The sequence below is a fragment of the Tripterygium wilfordii genome, chromosome 12 (genome assembly GCF_013401445.1).
Source record: "Tripterygium wilfordii isolate XIE 37 chromosome 12, ASM1340144v1, whole genome shotgun sequence".
Lineage (NCBI taxonomy): Eukaryota > Viridiplantae > Streptophyta > Magnoliopsida > Celastrales > Celastraceae > Tripterygium > Tripterygium wilfordii.
The window spans coordinates 209,101-229,359 of NC_052243.1; the positions used below are offsets into that span (position 1 = coordinate 209,101).

The window sequence follows — 20,259 nt, forward strand, 5'->3', positions numbered from 1 at the left end:
TCTGTTTGTATATGTATGTGTGTATGTTAGGGAAGTAACTCCCACTTGAAGAAACTGGACATCCTAATTTATTTATTATAAAAATCATTCAAGTCAATGATCCAAATGCAACCAACAGAACAGAAGCTGTATTATTTCTTGAGATCATACTACTATATGTACAATCTCTAATATTTTTACAGCATTTGCATTTGCATTTCCTTTACAAGCCGCCTAAATTACAAACACTATATTTACACTCAATACTACAATTCTTATTTACAGTTGAAAGACATAAAACGAAATTTAAATGAATCATCAGGGAAACCCTTATCAACATAGTGTTGCATAACCATCATCCTCTACGCGAATACCGGATATCCACCATAATAATCCCGTGTTATTATTTTCCCTTTACTTTCTGCAATGCAGGAACAATTAGCTTCTGACACAAAGATCTACAACAAGCAGTAGTATGGCAGGAAGGAAACCTGTAACCTGTAATAATTCAAGTCCTCTTAATAACCTTCTTCACTCTCCTTGACAAGTTCTCAACCATTTGCCTATCGGAAAATGTCAAAGGAAGTTCTTCATCAACAACATCTCTTTGATCAGTCACGGCAGTGGAACCCCCCGTCTCTTCTTTTGAGTTGCAACCGTTTGACTCATTAGGTGAACTGGGATCCTCAGGTATGTCGCTATACAAGTGTTTCAAAATGAAGAGCGCAGTATCATTATCCCTCCAATAATTGCTGCACGCCAAAATTCGCCAATTAAAAGTAAATACATAATACATAAACTATCGCATCAAACAATGTTTCCGATGGAAACTTACGACCAATATGTCTCTTCTTTTTAATTTACTTCCTCAGTTATATATATATGTTCAAAAAGGCTTATCATCATATGCTTCCACGAGTGTCTTAAGTGTAATCTTGTGTAGAAGACACCGAATATTCTTCCTAGAAAAGATGAAATGCATGACAAACTGTGTCAAGATGCTGCAAAATCCACACTTGGCCTGCTAACAAGCAAAGACTGATATTCCCATAGCACGTGCCATAAACTCACTTCAAAGTGCCAAGTAAAAACTTACGTATGTGATCCAAGGGCTTGTAAATATGAATGTTCGAATGTTTTATCCTGCGTATCAACAAAATAACTTAATTAGAAATGTTCGAATGTTGATAAATGGTTGCAGAGTGCTGCTACTAATGAGATCTGTAAACCACAGGTGACTACAGCTTCATGAGAGGGAACATTCCCCGGTTTCAATGGGAAGCAAAGTCGTGCATGCAGAGTAATGACTGGCAACATCAAACAGCACAGAGTACAGACACACGTACTCACACTACATATGCACATGATTATTATATGCATCCTTGTTCATGTATACACTGAGAGAACAATAAGCAAGTTCATGGATTAAAAGTGCACCCTTATGTACTGTCATCAAACTGTAAATTTTACGCACTTGCAGCATGTGATCTATCCGTCCTGCACTTCCTGTCAACATCTCCATCATCATTTCACCATATGACCTTTCTAATTTTTCTTCAGCATCCTCTGCTCCTTCTACCATAGATTGGACATCATGAATAAATTCGAGATGAAAAGCTAAATTTCAAATAGATTTCCTTTTTTGAATTTTCATTTTTGGAAAAGGACTGTCATAATCTTTCCTTTTAAAATAGAAGGCAATTTAATTTTATTAAGGAAGATCGGGACAGTAATTGCAAGATAAGCAGCGTGATAAAGAAATAAATTATTGTACCTTCTGGGATATCTGCATCTCTTGATTGGCACACTGTCAACACTTTTACCTGTTCAGGCAGCACATATCACAACTTTATCAGTGTTCACGTGTCCAGACACCAAATGCTCCATCACTATACAGCTATTGACAAACTTAGCTCGCTGTGACCAGAGATAGATGAATGGTCCAACTTAAACTCAAGTTGGCTCAGGAAAGCACTGTAGGATTAATAAATACAGAATTCAAGGATCCGATCCCAACTAGTACTTCTACTTAGATACCCATGACATGACTCATTTGTAACTTGGCACCTATAACTCAAACTAGGAACCCACCAAACCAAAACCTAAAGATTCAATTAAGATAATGATGCACTGTTTAGTTTGATCCAAGAAAGTACATGATGAAAAATGAGTCACCTCTGTAAAGGTGAAGTTGAGGATAAAATTGAAAAAGGGCCATCTAAGATGATATAGTTAATACAGGTTGAGAATAATTGTGGTTGAAACATATAGAGAAAAACTGGGTATCACCAATCACCATAAAATTGAAATGTTTTTAAAACTGCTCAGATACATTAATGAGGCATCAAGACAAATTTTGGACACCAAAGCAAAAGTACCCCAATACAACACCACCAAATATGAAACTCATCAGAACTCCGAATTGCACCAACTGCATCAGTAGATTAATTAAATGAGTCCTTCTTACTGCTCTCCATGCATTTTTGAGCTAACCATAGATATTAAACAACAAAAGAAAATTCAGTCACATTGAAACTTGGAAAGAGTTCTTAACAGAGCACACCCTTACAGAGTTGAGATGATTCATTATTGCCTGAGAACGAGCAGCCAAATCTTCACTAAATTCCTATTTCACATAATATGAGCATATCAGAGAGGGAAGGAACTCAGTGCCAGAGAGAGAGAGAGAGACTTGAATGCACAGTGATGTATATAGTTACAGGGCCTCACCTGAAATCCAATATGCAACCTCTTCCCACCTTTGTGGTAAGGGACAATAACCGGACGTTTGGTGATATACTCTTTACATACAAGTGGTTCTATTCTGTGCAGAAACCAACAAACCTTCATAATGGGTTCCAGATTTGACATAGATCAACAAAGAAATATATGAAATGTAATTGCTTCAGAAAATCCTAGGTAATTAATAATCCATGTGTAGTTGTTCTGACCAAAAAGTTGTGTGAATCTGTATATGAGAGGGGGAAAAACAAAACTCTAGGCGATTGGAGATTTCATCCTACTATACAATTTGCGGAAGTCATAAATAACGAAAAGTCCATCCCTAGCAAGAACAACATTTACCATGGAAATGTGCTGTCTATAGCTAGAATAACTGCACAGAGATATATGGGAAATGTCAAACCTATAAGCAACCGGATCGAATGGATGAAAAATGTTGAACATTTGACGACAAGCTGGAATCTCTTCACTGATATTTTCCTCTTCCCAATATGCTTGCCCTTTGCCTGGAATAGAGAGCGAAAAACATACAATGAAACTGCATTTGAGAGGTTAAAATTCAATATGAAACTGACTATTACTATGTAATACAAAACTAGGAATGTATAAAAAAAAACCAAAATATTAGGTGTATTGTATAATGTAGAACAGTAAAGAGTAATAATTGACGCAAAAAACTATTCAAAAAGTTTCAACAAAAAGCCCAAAATGCAAACATTTGGGGAAGAAATATTGAACATGTATCTGAAGACCTCTTGACTCAAAAAACTTGTGTACAATGCAAGTGCGAAATAGTAGTTGCAGTGTAACAAAAAAACAAAGAAATAAATGTAACTATTTGAAGTGCTGCCTGCATACAGTTGAGTGTAATAGTGTCAACATGATTATGGATTTTGCTGTTCATCAATGATTTTGTCACACAATTATAGACGGTCAAGTTTCAATCATTTGAGAAGTCTAAAAAATATTTTCTGGAAGTTAAAAAACAGCTATAAAGAACATCTTAAATGTAGTTACCAATTCCAATACGAATATTACGGAGGGCGAGGAAGACACCAAGGGGCGATCCAACAGCAAAAAATGTGTCAACCTGTCACATAAAATCTGTCATATCAGTAACAAGGTTAAAATTCTTGCTAAACAGAAGGAAAAAAAATGTCAAAGTTTGTGCAGAGCTACATTCTTGAAACCAAGCTTCAAAAACTTGAACAACAAAGGAAAATGAACTTCCTTCTCCCATTTCACGCTGGTACCTTGAATTCAAGTTTTGTGTACTTAATATAAGGTGTATAACTCTTTGATTTGTCAAGTCCAGGAGGTGGCATCTCAGAAATGGGTTGTTTTTCCATGGTTGTGAGTGCTCCCTCATTCTCTGGTTAAATGATATATAATATCAATAGATAGCAATACATAAGAACTCCTTCAATTGAAATCAATCACGACATATGTGCAGTTCAGCAATCACCTTTAAGTAATACATCACTTCTAGAACATTTTGATTTCAGTTCTGCTATTCTTGCTTTGAGGGAGTCAACCTGAAACAGCACATGTCTTTTCATACAAGAACAGGATCAAAATTCTTCTTGCACTACTTTTAGTTAAGAAACAGTCTAACTTCTTTCAAAGTTCTTAGTCTCAATGAGAAAACATGTCAAATTCCACATGATGACACCTACGGGATTTCAGGATGCACGTATCAACGTAAAGAAAAAATGGTTGCAAGTCCGCACCTCTTCCTTCAGCAATTTGATTGTCTCTTCCTTGTTGCAGGTGTCTTTGCATTCTTCCTCAGAAGCTTCCTTCAAACCAATTACTGGGCCATTACTGTGGCCGGTTGTCACTTCACCAATGGATTTTAAGCCATCCTCGTCCTGTAAAAACATATCAATCAATTCACAAACTAGTCAATCTACACTTTCCATGTCCGCTTCTCCACACAGGAATTTCACTTGATGAGACGAAAGACTCACAACTGAGGAAAATAATTCAACATGCCTTTCTCCGCATACCAATAGAGTTGACGGAGGAGACAATGACTCTTTGTCAACAGGATCCACCATGTCCTGAGTTGCTTTTGGTCTAGAGGAGCTCTTATCATCCATATTAGTCAAAGAGTGGCAGGTAGTAGACTGGTCATTCATATCAGAGGAAGGTTCTCCACTCCTCGCATGTTCATTGTACATCCAATCCATTGGAAATGGGGAGCATAATTTCTCCTGATGGCAGATGATGTCATAGGAGAGGACACTACCCAGAGAATGACCATAAAGGGAGACCTATACAAGTTTGATAATAGTTTTGAGATCATTCAAGCTAACCGAGACTCACTAGTCATAGCTTGATGAGAAATTTGTAGCATCTTCAACTAGTCACATACCTTTCCATTGTATCCAGGATTTCGTCTGAGAAATTTCAAATATAATCTATTCAATTGGTTTGATGCCTGTAGGAGACAGATTTCATGAACCCAAACTTCAAGCATAAATCTACTTTTATTATAAACAGAGTGAAACCAAGAGAAAAAATTCATTTACTAAACATGGGATTCTTGCTAACTAAGCGTTGGTTAACGGCACCGAGGGGGTGCAACCAAAGAACAAACTAGAATTACATTAAAAGGGATCTGAGACCATCAAAAATATAACTGAGTTGAATTAGATGAAAACAGTACGCTATCTCTTATCTCATTTTCAATAGAAGGGGATGGTGTTGGGGAACAATGACAACAATAATCTATTCCCAGGAAAAGGGTATTTGACCTATAATACTTCCAAAATCTGATCAGCTCTATTGAGAATCAAGTGTCTTTGATATTTGCTTTCGGAGAAACACAAGGGACGACAAAACGAGAGCAAAATAGTATTGGCTCAGTGGTATCAGGAAACAGAATCTACAGAACAATACGTGAAGATGTTTAAATTCATCCAAGGTGCACCCAGAAGACATGCTCACAAAAGCATAACCTTTGAGCCTCTCTGTCCAGGTAAGGTGCCTTTTAGGGAGGTGCATGCCTTCCGAGACTGTGCCTGAAGCAAGGTACCAGTAGCACATCTCTGGTGATTCTTAATTTCTTATGGCCTGCTGATGGAAACCATGATTTGATGAATTACAAAATCAATTGAGTTTGGGGCACTTGCCAATCAAGAGTTCAGCCTGCCTAAGTGGTCCAACATTTGTAAGTGTTTTGACAGAATGAAAAACATGTTAAGAACCTAAGAAAATTCTGAGATCAAAAGATTTGTACAAGGACCAGTGCACTGTGGCATGTATCTTTTAAAGATGCCAACTCCAAACAAAAACCCAAAGCAGAAGAACTTAGATGACTGAAAAAGCCTCTTCAACATAAAACCAAAAAAGAACAAGAATAACAGAAACAAATTTGGAGATAAAGCATGCAATACCGAGTTGATAATATCCTGACGGTAGATGGGACTCATATAGTACAAAACATCATGAACTGTGGCACTCAGAGTCGCACGTAATCCTCGTACCCCATCTAAAGTACATTTTTCAACTGCAGCTTCACCACTAAGCATCAAACCCTTTCTCCACTGAAATATATAACAAGTGAAGGAAAGCATGCTCCTTAGCCAGCATTAAAAGGTTAAACATAAATACTATTAAAATGTTAGAGAATTCTCAAGGAGGCAAAAAATCCCATAAAAAATATCGAAGCAGAGAATAACACATTCAAATACATACAGACAACTCCTAAAAGCTTTGGCAAATCCAGAAAAATACACCTGATGTAATCATACTAAAAAGTGGACCATGTTTTACTTATCTAGTTATATGATGTACTTCCACGTTTTGCTACAATTCTTTGGATGCTTATTTTGGACCATTTCAGAGTGGAATGTACCCTGTCCGTGTTTTGATATTTGTGTCAGTGTTGTGGATGAAAAACATGTACGTTTCATTGTTGCCGGCACAGCCATGTACTTCTTTTCTTCTTAATTTCATATGGAGTTTCGGAAAGTTTATTAGAATCAATGAATGCTGGTACGAAAGAGAGAATATTAATTCATCCTAAAACTATATGGCAAACTTCTAGGTTTCATGAATATTTTGATTCTTATGATTTTGGTAATATATGGATTATTTTCACTGTGATTTGCAAGTAAAATATTTCTCCCAAAATATTTCTCCATGATAGAGTATAAATGATGTGAAAAGCCCCAACCCAACTAGTTAATAAGTTAACTTGCTGGGTTGGGGCTTTTCACCATTTATATTCTAACACTCCCCCTCACGTGTGGGCTAGACAACTCTGACAGCCCGACACATGCACAACAAATGAGGCCCGACACTAGGGCTACTCTCACAAAGGCCCACACTTGAGGCATCAATAATTGGGGCTTAAATTACAGAGGCTAAGGTTTGAACCCAATACCTCTCGCTCCGATACCATATTAAGATTAATTACTTTATCATTCAACCCAATAAGTTAACTTGTTGGGTTGGGGTTTTCACATCATTTGTATTCTAACACTCCCAATGCTTTGAAACATGAAATATGGGAGAGTAGCGCTGCTATTTAAGGACCACATCAAACTGAGGAAACAAATACAAGATAAGCATCTATTTATTTCAGATTTTGCAGATTTAGTTAAGTTGTGCAAATGATCGATAATATAGCACGAAGACATGACCTGCCAACAGTATGCCCATATTGAATGAATAAACAAAAATTCTGAAAAGAAGAAAATAAGTGTGATGGTTACAATACATAGCCTTCTCCAATATCAATTTTTAGCACACGTTTGAACTGAAGGACAAGGAACAAAAGGTTTTAACCCTCCTAAAGAGAAAAAAAAAATATAGAAACAGAAGGTTTACCTGGCATGGAATGAAAAGGACTCTTTGTGTACTGCGTTGGTGTGAGGTAAGGTGTTGTTCAGCAAGACTAGCAATGATATGGCATAAATTGCCAACATCATCCACCAAATTAGATTTCTCCAATCTTTGACCAATTCCATGAACCATAAATACTAGGTGTCGAACAGGAACCTAGACCAACAAAACCAAATTTAACCAGAAAGAAATTCAGATTCAAAATGAAGTAATAGTTCACTGCAGTGAATATCGACATAGACAAATGGGTCGCAAATTTTTTTTTCCTTAAAAGTAATTGATAGAGGAAAAGAATCAAAAGAAATAGAACGAAAAGAAGGGAACAAAGTTTTTATGCATGCATCATTTTAAAAACAGTATACATCTTGAATAAAATTACATTTATAATAACATAGATCTCAAGGAGAAAATATCCACCAATACAAAAACATCTAAAGATACAATTAAATTCCCAAAATTAGTAATCCAAAACCTAAATTAATGTTATTGTTAACATGCAGAAGTTACTTATTTTGAACATTAGCATAAGACTAATCAACTCAGCACCTAAGCTAGTTTTCCCCCTTTTGGTCAAGATGGTGACATTGTATTAAACTTGAGATTAGAATGTTCTAAGGCAGTCTATGTAGTATCCAGAAAGTATAAAATGAACAAAAATGGTATCAGTAGAAACCATGGCCTAAGAACAATAGTATGAAAATTTTGAAAAATCTACCAAACGCCATATTTAAATAATGTGTAATACCAAAACAAGAGCATACTTCCACCAATCCATCAAAGATTTGCTCAGATACCCTGGAAACATTAAAGATTTGGGAAAATATGGCTAGTTGCTCAGCTACCCTAGAAACATTAAAGATATGGGACCCAGCATAATCAGACCACCAGAGCTTTTCCAAAAATTGCAACTCGTAGAGTGATGGTGATGTGATGATCCACAATGAACCTTGAAGAAAATAAAAATTGTAAACTATTTACTAGTTGGAATCTGTAAGCTTGTGCAGAAAAGTAGCAATTCACCAATGCATACCTGTGAACAGTCATCATCCATTTCCTCCTCCTTTTGCTGGCGTAGCTCATCCTGATAAAAGAGAACAGTTGTTAACAGGGGAACAAGTTCTTCACACTTCTTTTGGGCACAAAAGACAAAATAGAGCTCTCTTTCCATCAAAATCAATTACTAATTTATTGGTAAAATACTGCATATAATGGCTTAATAAGATAAACTGGCTACTCAGGTGAATTTCTTGGGATAATTTGTTGTTCCAAGTAAATAGATATTACCACCAGCATAACTCCTAAAATAGAACCTGAGTTGGTTTCGGTGAGTGAGATTCCGAGAAGCCACGCCTTAATCTAATTCCATTTCTAGTAAAACTGATGACACCAGAAAAACCAGAAGCATCGACATTAAGCCATGCCTCCCAGGTATTATCTTCTCCTGTAAAAAGTGCATGAAGTCCCTACAAGAGAAACCCCAAGATAAACCAACAACTAACAGATTTCAAGGCAGCAACCACGAGAATCAAGAGAATGCAATTCGCCTTGCCACAATAATACATACTGGCGTAGAGGCTTGCAAATCAACTCGAGCTGCAAAAAGTCCTGATGGTTGAAATGTCCTTCGGTGCCAAACCTGGAGAGAAGTTACCATCAGTGTCTTTTCTCATCACATTGTTACTAGTGAACAGAGAATGCTTAATGACTATGCAAACTTTTTGAAGAAGAAGGAAACCTACTCTATGATTTAAATTGCACAATTAACTAGAGATTTCTTAGGAAATTTCTTCATAACCAGGAAAAACAGAAGCACCAATCATCCTCACAGTGCTTGATTAGTCAGTACAAAGCAATATATAACGAATGAATATCATACAGATCAGGGGTTATTCTTTCACTTTGACTTCTGAAATATCTTTCCTTCCATCTTTCTAACCCAAGTAAAACAAATGGGACTGACATGAAGGTGTGAACCCTGTACACTAGAGGTATATCAGGGAAAGCCTTCAACGACCACCAAGAGGAAAAGGGAGGGAAAATCGCAAGGGTGCATAATAGGTCATGAATTCATGTTCAGGTTGATCAAAAGGAATATATACATCGTCATTAAGCAGCATATGTAGCAAGAAGATGGAAAATCGGTATTGTTCAATTGCCATGCGCAAGAAAGATTTGTATATGGTTTTTATATCCAACATGAAATACCAAATAGAGTGGCTAAGGGGTAATCAGGTTGAGACTGATAAAAAGTAGGCCCACATCTGTGCTTAGGATATGGTTTGTCCTTGCTCAATGCTGTATTAGAGTGTCAACAATCAAGCTGCAACGATTTCCAACAAAAAGGAAAACATTCAAAAGATAGTATTCCCGAAGCAAACCTGACTACGATATGCCATCTCTAATTGCTCAGCAATATCTTCTCGAAGAGGAAGCCAATCAAGACCCCCTTTACAAGCAAACCAATGGCCTCTTAAAACACGCCGATTTTCTCCATTCCAATAAACAGGAAAACAATGTCTCTTCACTAGATCTACCTGCAGAATGATACTGGTTGATAATGGAATATATTTCTGAGTAATAGAAAAGGAAAAACAAATAACTGTAACTATAGACATTCTTAGTGCTTTAGAGTTCAAAGATCACAGAGAAACGCTAAAAAAAATAAAGAATTATACTAACAACAGAACGTACAATAGCCATTCAATTGTATATTGAAACGAAGAAGAGCTTAAGGATGTGCTTAGAAAAACAGCCCCAATGAGTGAGAATTTAAAAGACGTGAATTAACTAGGCAATTTTATTTTAAATGAAACTAGGCAATGACTATTTATTAGGAGAACATCTATTAATAGGCCAAGGTTTGCCCATAGATTGATGCAAGTATCAAAAGGTTTGACTGACAGAAGATACAGTTCTAGGCACCAAAGAAGCCTGTGAGGGACTCAGTGTCATTTATAGAAATAGATGGACAGTTGTGTGCTTTCGACCCCATGCAATATATTCTACATGATTTTACCTAAATACTATTGGTTAGTGGGTGCATGTACATCACATGGTTGTCAAAGTGAACAAGCAAAACTGAAAGTTATAGAAAGCATACCTCATAGAGCCCTCCCTTTACAGGGACACCAACTCTTTCCTCCTCCACTTCATATAGTTGAGTTGATTGATTACCACCAGGACAAATCTCATACATCTGTGCATCTTTCTTCTTGCTGGTACTAGGTCTGCCCATTGGACCTTCACTACATTCTGCATACTCTTTCCACCAACTAGTGAGCAACCCCTCCTCCCTCTTAAAATGCATAATCAACAGATAAGTGGTTGTGTTAGGAAATCTTTTATAGTCCCCAATGGATATCACAGGCCGTCATAAAGGTTTATATGAGATTCTAAAAATGCCATTGCATGCTGAATTAACTCTTAGCCATATGTATTCCATGCCCCTTTTCTATATCTAGATATTGAATATGGTACATAGCTGTCGAAGTTCACACATCGCTTTTGGATTGGTGGATTTCTCATGGTGCTGTGGCATGTGCAGCCATTTTTATGGTATGAGACTACGATCCAAGTACTCAATACAAAAATCTATTAAATTGTGACCTCAGGAATCACAATGTGATAGTTCTTCTCTCCATCATTAAGATTCTCATTTACAGTCAAAAACCTCAAGGGTTCTCGAGTAACAGAAGTCTTTTCAGCCAATCAACACATTATACCAAAAGAAAAGGGAAAAAATCCTTTGCAATGAAGTCATTTAATAGACATTGACATTATACCCTGACAAATATTTATGCATGAATTAGCTTATATCCAAATTGACTTGTACATGCATCATGCATGAATGACACAGAAACTCAACAATGTTTAATAAGACTACAAGCATGAAAAGTGGCCCGTAATCCAAGAAGGCCATGGGGAGAAAAACTTAACATAACAAACCATGGGGTCTAATAGATGACCTGCAAGAAAGAAGCCTCTATTGCAAGAGAATCCCTCATACCAAAGCGGAAGTAGTCACCCTTCCCCACCATCTCAGTGCGAGGGACAGATGCAGCTAGCTCTGTAAATAAACAAAATAAGAAAATGTCACTAACTCGTGTATATATATATATGTTGGCTCCAAGCAGCATTTCATATAATTCTTTGTCCCTTTACACTCCAGTGTCAACATGTTCTTCCCTTGGTACCACTAATTACACACCTTAGTATTCTATACTACAGACCATCCTAAGTAAATTTCAGGGAAGGATTTGGAATTTGGCTCCAGGCAGCAAACATTTCATAGAATTTCTTTAATGCCATTAACTACAAGCCTTATTTTCAGTACTTTAGACTACATCTACACTGAGGTTTCCTAACTTTCCACAGAAACCAAGCAAAGCATTTTGGAACCAAATATACCGAAAAATCAAGCGAAAAAGAAAACTAAGCAATTCCAAACTGACTAAAAAACTAACCATTTTCTGTTAAAGGCACCTTGCAAAAATACCACCGCACATCACCCCCGTCTGACGAACTCCTAGTCTGAGCAAGATACTTCTGCCTACCCTTGCTTTGTTCGATTACATCCTCCAATCTAGCAATGTTTGAAGGAGTGTTCTTCAACAGAGCAGGGGTCGTTTCCTCAACTCTTGTACCCTCCGAAACCGCATAATTTGCTTCGGAATCCGCCATTTAAACGACTCCTAGTAGTAATTTTGTGATGGTTGGAAAAATATCAAATGGTTGTCCTTCAAAGCGACATAATAACAGAATCACAATTAGCATAGAAATTATGATAAGGAATTCAGCATTCAATTGGCTCTTCTCAAAACCAGTAAATTTCTCGTTTGGACAAAATATCAAAATGCTTCTATGCAAAAATAAAAAAAAATAAAAATCTAAAGGCACATAAGAACCATTTTCAGAACAGTTGAGATTCAAAGTAAGAATACAATAGAAGGAACTGATAACAAGAAGCTTGTCAATACCCAGTCGAGGAAATGAGCTTGAGAGGCTTCTTCAGTAGACGAAATAAAGGAAAGTCTGCTCATGTATGAGAATCGAAGAGTTCAAATACAAAGACAAAATGCGAAACCCGCAAAGGAATGACAGGTGGGTCTTGAATGGCAGTTCGAACTTGTAAGAACAACACTGCTCGCATTGAAATGGCGGTTGCGTGTTCCATTTTCATCATTCTTGATTTATTTTTTTCTTTTACGTCTCTTTTTTGTTAGTATTTTTATTCCAAGCCCTTCTTATTTTTCTAAGAATTTTATTGAATCATTATTGTTACCTTCATTATGTGACAAGATAAAGAAAGCATCAATAGTAATTCAAATGCTTAATTATTTCATAAAAATTATTACCACTTTATCACATGCAATCCAAGTATAAAATATTTCATCCTCTAATGTTTAAAATAATAGTCCAAAAAATTTGATCGATGACATCGTGCAATTTAAATTATATGTATTAATGATGGGAACCATATGATTTTAATCCATTTAGAATCCGAGCGTTCCAATTTTTATTATTTTAAAGTATGATAACTCTTTTTAAATATCTTGATAAATTGTTTGGAAATAGGTTTTTCGAAATCAAATTTAGATTTTTCAACCGAACATATTTATAATTCATCACAACTAACTTGACCATCCTTGAATGGTTATAAATTATATATTTATATCTTACAAGTAATTATGGATATTATTTTAAGGTGCATCAAATGAAGCAACCCTTTGATCCTTCCTTCAAGTGGAAAGGCGATGATGCCACTATGTCACGTAATTATGTTATGAGCTATAAGGTCGGCCTAATATTTATTCGGCTAAAAAAAGCGACAGCCCAACCAGCATCGTGGGTTAGACCTTGACTGCCCCACAAGGCTACAAACTTTAACAAGTCGAGCCCATTGAGTTTAGCCCTACGTCGTAGTTCGTACCACTGCTGTAGGCTCATATATGGCCGGAGGATGCCCAAACTAATTTAAACCCAATTAAGGCCCGACCCTAAAATGTCAGCGGCCCAACTAATTAAAATATCTCACAGGCAGCGATCCCATATAATGCCTTAAACCCCCCTCTTCCGTCTCCACTTAACTGCACGCACGCACACAGCCACGCACATCTAGCATCGAAAACCCTTAAAACCGCCAATCTTTCTCGCGTTCTTTCACTTTTTAATGGCGGAGGAACAAGTGGCGGTATCTTCTCCAGAGGCCAGCCCCGCGCCTACGGATCACAAGCGCAAGCTGGAGGAGCTGGAGCCTGAAACTCAGCAAGAAATCGTGGCTGACCCGCCAGAGGAGGACTCCGAAGAGAAGACCGAGGATCATGAGCAAGAAAACAGTGACGAGGCAGGCCCCGATTTGCCCGAGGCCAAACGCACTAGGATAGATGAGAAAGCCGATGGTTTAGGTATTCTTGTGCGCGATTTTGAATTTACGAAGTGATTTAGGGTTTCTGTTACGTCTACTTGATATGTCATTTGCTGGCAAGTCATGATTTTTTTTTTTCAAACATATTGTTGACAGATAGTGAAAATGGGTTCAAATTAGATAATAATGAGAAGCCTGTGAAGGAGGATGCTGTAGTGCTGAATGTGGTGAATGAGCAGCGGGAGGATCCAGAGCCCACATCTAAGGAAGTTCAACAGACAATAGATGATGAACAGCCCGCTGCTGAGAATCATGAGACTGCAGATAGCCAGAAAGTTCCTGGTGATGGCTCTGAGGAGGAGAACATTCTTGAATCCTCGAAAGGGGAAACTGAGAAACCTCCTGAAAAGACTCCTGAGCAAGAGTTTGATGATTCTGCACCACAAATACAACCCACATTTGATGATGGGCCGACTACATTACGCAAAATGGAAGTCCCTAATAACAAGGTATTACCCAATACCCCGCGACTTAAAAAGTGATGCAGATAGATCTTTATATTTTATGACTGTTCTGCATGATCACATCTCTTGGATATATCTGCATTCCACACCATTTGCCTCCAAAAGCTGCAACCCATTGTAGACTTTGTGCTATCGGAAATTATGCTGCTACATAAATTTGGTGTTTATATGCCTTGATCCTTGGCAGCTACCAGTCTGTTTGATATTACCGTGCCAATGTTTGTCATTTTATTGTTGTCCATTGGATTCCTTCATGTTTATGCAAGGCAAATGTCTCCACTTGTATGAAGGTGCTACTTGTCATGATTCTTGGTTGTTTCTGTTCTCAATAATATGTGCAAACTCTTTTGGTACATGTAATATAATGAAAATGTTGTTTCTGCTGGTAGGCCCATCATATATAAAGACAGCCAGAATCTATTTTAACACATGAGATTTTGTTCTAATTTTTTCACTATCCTTGACCTATTCGTTAGTGAGTAGTAGGCTGGCTCAGGATTTAGTAAGTTGAGCCTTATTTCAATTTTCAAACATGGCCTGGGTGGTAAGCACAAATTTATAAGTTTCTTTATTGAAACAATTTTGAAAAAGTTGATTTATGCTCTTGCTAACATGAGATAACACTAGCAGAGAATGGTGTGTTATTTATGAATATATTGACTTATTGGTAGCCAAAATTGTTATAGGGAATTAGTGATATATGTCAACATATCAGAAGTAGCAAGCTACTATTCAAAGATGAAATATGCTTCTTTCGGATCCTTTTGTCACATTGTTTTGTTTATTGAAAAAAGATTATCAGACTGATACTTTGTGAGTATGCTGGTGTAGGTTGGAGTTCTTATTGGCAAGGCTGGGGAGACAATACGGTTCTTGCAGTACAATTCGGGAGCAAAAATCCAAATCACCAGGGATGCTGAGGCTGATCCAAACTTGACAACAAGGCCTGTGGAATTAATAGGGACTTTGAGCAGTATTGAAAAGGCTGAAAAGCTTATAAATGCTGTGATAGCAGAGGTTTATTATCTCTCACTTCAAGCTCTTTTGTGTTTTTGCTCATCCGGCTAGTTCTTCCCATGCCAGCTTTTGTTCTCATATTTTGTAAATGTTTCTGATAGAATTTGGTTCCTTCACCTGATATGCCTTACCTTTTCCATTTTAATGTTGGCATTTGCTTAACTTGTGCTTTTGCAGGCAGATGCTGGGGGTTCCCCTACCCTTGTAGCTAGGGGCCTTCGTAGTGTTCAGAATGCTGGCCCAACAGAGCAAATTGAGATTCAAGTTCCAAATGAGAAGGTTAAAAATGCCTCAACTGAGTTTCAGGCTTATGCATATTTCTATCTGTGCCTTACATAAGCTCCTTGTTCAGGTTGGTTTGATCATTGGTAGAGGTGGGGATACCATTAAAGGTTTGCAGAACAGATCAGGAGCTCGTATCCAGGTAGTTGATATCATATGCCTCGATCTATGCTGCTTGTGAAATTCGACTCGTACTGGACAGGCATAATGGCTTGTTTCATTATTTAAAAATCTGTTATCTCGAATACTGACTGTCTATTTTTGTTTAGTTGATGCCTCAGCATCTTCCAGAAGGGGATGATTCGAAAGAAAGAACTGTACGAGTGACTGGTGATAAGAGGCAGATTGAGATGGCTAGAGAAATGATAAAGGAGGCTATGAATCAGGTTTGTTTATGACTTCTGCTACCTGTTTATTGAGTAATGAGTTTTTTTTTTTTTTTTTTTTTGTGATTGAATATAATTGCTGCTTTTGGATACTTTGAATGGTTTATTTTGCTGAAAAATTGTCTGTGTGACTGGTCTTTGAACCATGTGTAGACGATGAATGGAGTGAAGGATGGTCATGAATGTAGTTTAAGATTAAATCATATCTTCAATCTCTTGCTATGAATATGCATGTTTGTCTTTCTTTTAAATTCCTGTAGAGTTATTGTTTTACTTTTAATATTCTGTTCGATAGGTATTGTTTTAACTAGAGTCATGTGGCGTAGCATCTTGCTATTGTGTAGTAGTCTTGCTAGGGTTTTAACCCTGTTACTCTTGTATCATGTGCTCTTATGAAATTATGCATGCTATGGTATAAAAATATGTAGGATTGTATTTGTTGTATTTATTATGTAATTTTCCAGGAACCTATATTACGAGAAGGCAAAGAATTTTGATGTTAATCTTTTATTTCGCTGAAGAAAATTTGAGGGTGGAAAATATTTGTTTGGCGTGTTGGGGGGTCTAGTGGTCTCAAATTTCAATCTTGCCTTTGATTGGGATTGGTTAAGAGATGTCTTTTCTACTAAATATTTGCCTGGGTACTGTTTTTGTTCTACAAATGCAACATTCAGTATGAAAAGAAACTTTTTATAGTTTTGCCATGAGAATGAATGATTGAATACATGACATACCATCCATGCCAAGGTCACTTGAATGCTGTTAGCAAGATGATATATTCATTCCAAAATGTCGGTTGCCATGGTTTATTATGTTGAAGGTGCCGATTTCGAATTGCTTGACTTTAAAAATGCAGATTTGGCCTTTGCCTTTCCCATCGGGTCAGCATTGCTTTCATGGTGTAGCAATAGACAACCACTTTTTACTCTTATCCACCGAAGAGAGGTATCAGGCATTAAATCTCGCAATTGCAGGATGTTAATAGTTGGTAAGACTACTTTGAGACTTCAAAGTTAAGAATGTTGCATTAAGCTTCGTGCTTTGTAGCACCTGATGCGCAATGTATAAGATGTGTTTTTGGGGAAATTATTATGACTACTGAAGGCATCATATATATATATATATATATATATATATAAATTCTGTATGGTGGTCATTATATATTAATGCATGCCTTTTTTATGAAGCATTTTAAAAAATATGGTATATGTTTATCTGATTTGTGTAGAAGTCCATGATAATTGCTACAGAAACTTGTTATCGATTGCCCTTAGAGATTAAAACATCTTGTTGTACTTCCAGTCATTTCACTTCTCCTAGACGCAATAGATGCAGTTTTTCAAGATTGTAATGTGCATGTAAATTATGGCTGGCATTCGGTTGTTATGTAGACCAGCAAGCTGGCATCCCAGTAATGCTCTTAGTTCCGGAATTTATTCCCTTCTTTTTGGATTTGTATTACCGCATACGTTTGTCTTGATTATAATAGCCCTGCAGAGATGAGTTGGAAACCAAACGATTTTTGTTATAGGAGCGACTTGTTATCTTTTGCCCCAGTTACATGAATCAATAATCTAGCTTTTTTGTTTTTTCACTTGATCCTTGGATGTCATGAAGTGGCTGGAGATTAAAGAGAAACATCTGCCTCCCTCTGGTTGTCTTCTGACGTGTGTCACAGTAAATTTTGGACTTGGATTTGCTGCTGTTTTATGATAAGTGGAAGGATCATCAGTTGCACCTATTGTGATGTTATTTTTCTCTTTGAAACTAGTCCAAGGAGGAAAACAACGGAATCTTGAGCCTTGGATATGGTCTGCCCTTGGCCCCGATCCATGAAGTTTTGGATATCCATTTTTCTGTATGCATGTCTTGAACTTCGATCCATCTTGATTAAAAAATCATGAATTGACTGGTGAAGGAGGATAACAAGCAGTTCAGGTGTTATGGGTTACTAACAGCCACGGTATTGGTTATCGGTAATATTATTAACTTTTGTTTGAAGTTTTGACTGGCTGTTGAATATATAGGAACTTTTTAATGCATTTCTGCGTGTTATGTTTTGTCTTCCTGACAGTATGTGATTATCTACCATATTGTCTAGATGTAGTAGTAGCTTTGAAGCCACATTTGGTTTGGAGGGAAGAGATCGTGATGGTGGGATCAGTCCATGGAGGATTGCACCCGTTGTTGACATTTTTAGTTGTATTGTTCTAATGACCACTTTATCTTCTCACATATTTGTCTACTTCTTGAAAATATAGCGTCTACTTTTTATGATAAATTTATGTATTGTGTTGTGCTATGTTTCGTCAGTGGGATCCACATGCAAGTAGAGTTGTGGTTCTTGTTTTTTATGGTGGTGGTAGTGAATAGTTATATTATCTTTTCTAAACTATTTATTGTTGTGGGAATTTTATATTATAAGGGGTGGCTTGCTGCTCTTATTTAGTTAAGATGATGTCTAATGGTGTCTGTTATGTTTGGCTTGGAAAAGGTGTTGTGGTCAAGTTTAGTCAGCAGCCTACTTGTTTCATATAACCTCATTTCTTTCATGTTCTTGTTTATATGTAAATAATGTTTTGTCTACTTACTAACCCTTGTCTTCTGTAATTGTCTTGGAGTAGACTATGAGACCTTCACCTCTCTCCAGCACTTTTAACCAGCAGGCCTATCGATCACGTGGACCCAGTGTTCCGCATCAATGGGGACCCAGGGCTTCCCATGCTGCCCACTCGATGCCATATGATTATCATCAACGAGGACCTTATCCATCCCAAAATCAACAGTATACCCATCCAACGTATGGAAGTTATCCCCCACAGCAGATGGCACCAAGAAATAACTTTGCTTCTGGTTGGGAACAAAGAGCTCCATCTGGCATGCAGGGGCAACCTCCACGTGGTGGTGGCTATGATTACTATGGCGGACAGGGAGCCCGTTCATTTGATCATTCAGTCCCCAGTCAAGTTTCTAATCCCATGCATGGTTTTGGCCATTCCCCTGCCTCTGCCATGGGTCCACCCCCATCCCAGGCTAGTTACAATTATGGACAGGCTCGAGATTCAGATTATGGTCATCCTGCTCCTTATTCACAGACTGCCCATACACAGCAAAGCTATGGTCGTGGATATGAGGAACCGAAGTATGATAATCAGGCTCCAACACAACATTCATATGGAGGACATGGAAGTTCTCAGCCAATCTACCTACAAACTGGTAGTCAACCAGGTTATGCAGCAGAACAGCAGTATAGTAAGCCAGCGTCATATGCAATGCCATCCCAAGTGCCTCCTGCGCAATCATATGGCCCTCAGAGACCTACTCAACCTGGAGAAACGCCTTATCATGGTGCTGTTCCATCTGCCCAATCATATGGTACAAATATGCAACAGCACCAGCAACCACAGCAACAGCAGTACCCCTATGCATCAACTGCTCCCATGCAGCAACCATATCCTTCATATGGCTCAGCACCTGCAGCTGATGGGTATAATCAGGTACCGACTGCATCGGGTCCAGGCTATCAGGTGCAGGCGGGGCAACCAGTCTCTGGTTATGCTCAGCCTGTACAGCAGGCAGCTGTGTATGGACAGATGGGTTATGGGCAGTATCCACCTTCACAAGGCTACACTGAGCAGCCAGTCCCAAGCTCTGCAGGCTATGGTTTTCAAGGTACACAAGATCAAGCTTATGGTAGTGCTGCTGGATCAACCTATAGTGCGCCACCTAGTGGGCAGCCAGCTTATGCTCAATCAACAGCTGCTCAACCTGGTTATGATCAGTCTGCTGCAGAATCAGGTGGTTATGCAGTTGTTCCAACTAGTGCGCCTGCTAGCTATGGGAAAACTTTGTCTCCACAATCTGGTTATCCTCAGTATGACTCAACACAGATGTATGCTGCACCTCATTAATGTATCTTATCAGTTTTTTTTTTTTGTATGGATGTATCTTATCAGTTATCCGACGGTTTTTTAGGTCTGTTTTTCAACTGTATTGACTTATGAATGATACTAACTTGTGGTTGTCTTCTGTCTTTCTATGAGCATAGATAATATCTAGTTACTTTCTTGCCTAGGAAGGCACCGGTTGGATGTCAAGCATTCTCATTAAG

The 20,259-nt window shown here is 37.8% G+C and overlaps 2 protein-coding genes across 4 annotated transcripts; one reads left to right on the forward strand and one right to left on the reverse strand.

Moving 5' to 3' along the window:
• Positions 1–112: 112 nt before the first annotated feature.
• Positions 113–12,740, reverse strand: LOC120011441 (phospholipase SGR2-like). 2 transcript variants are annotated; one of them, XM_038862553.1, is made up of 23 exons: positions 12,552–12,740; positions 12,039–12,311; positions 11,541–11,641; positions 10,676–10,870; positions 9,954–10,109; positions 9,140–9,211; positions 8,886–9,038; positions 8,606–8,656; positions 7,561–7,731; positions 6,123–6,272; positions 5,099–5,164; positions 4,731–4,997; positions 4,452–4,592; positions 4,187–4,256; positions 3,975–4,093; positions 3,739–3,811; positions 3,125–3,227; positions 2,710–2,803; positions 2,543–2,605; positions 1,754–1,802; positions 1,454–1,554; positions 1,076–1,122; positions 113–731 (listed from the first exon to the last, which is right to left on the reverse strand). In XM_038862553.1, the coding sequence occupies exons 2-23, from the start codon at positions 12,253–12,255 to the stop codon at positions 488–490; spliced, it is 2,703 nt and encodes a 900-aa protein (XP_038718481.1). In that variant the 5' UTR covers positions 12,256–12,311; positions 12,552–12,740; the 3' UTR covers positions 113–487. The 2 variants fall into 2 exon arrangements, with proteins under 2 accessions (XP_038718481.1, XP_038718480.1); XM_038862552.1 differs by having other exon boundaries at positions 4,692–4,997.
• A 905-nt stretch (positions 12,741–13,645) lies between these two features.
• On the forward strand, positions 13,646–20,210 carry LOC120011061 (far upstream element-binding protein 2-like). 2 transcript variants are annotated; one of them, XM_038862085.1, is made up of 7 exons: positions 13,646–13,979; positions 14,096–14,448; positions 15,295–15,480; positions 15,658–15,759; positions 15,833–15,907; positions 16,032–16,148; positions 18,773–20,210. In XM_038862085.1, exons 1-7 carry the CDS (start codon positions 13,745–13,747, stop codon positions 20,057–20,059), a joined length of 2,355 nt encoding a protein of 784 aa, XP_038718013.1. In that variant the 5' UTR covers positions 13,646–13,744; the 3' UTR covers positions 20,060–20,210. The 2 variants fall into 2 exon arrangements, with proteins under 2 accessions (XP_038718013.1, XP_038718014.1); XM_038862086.1 differs by having other exon boundaries at positions 15,833–15,904.
• The last annotated feature ends 49 nt before the right edge of the window (positions 20,211–20,259 follow it).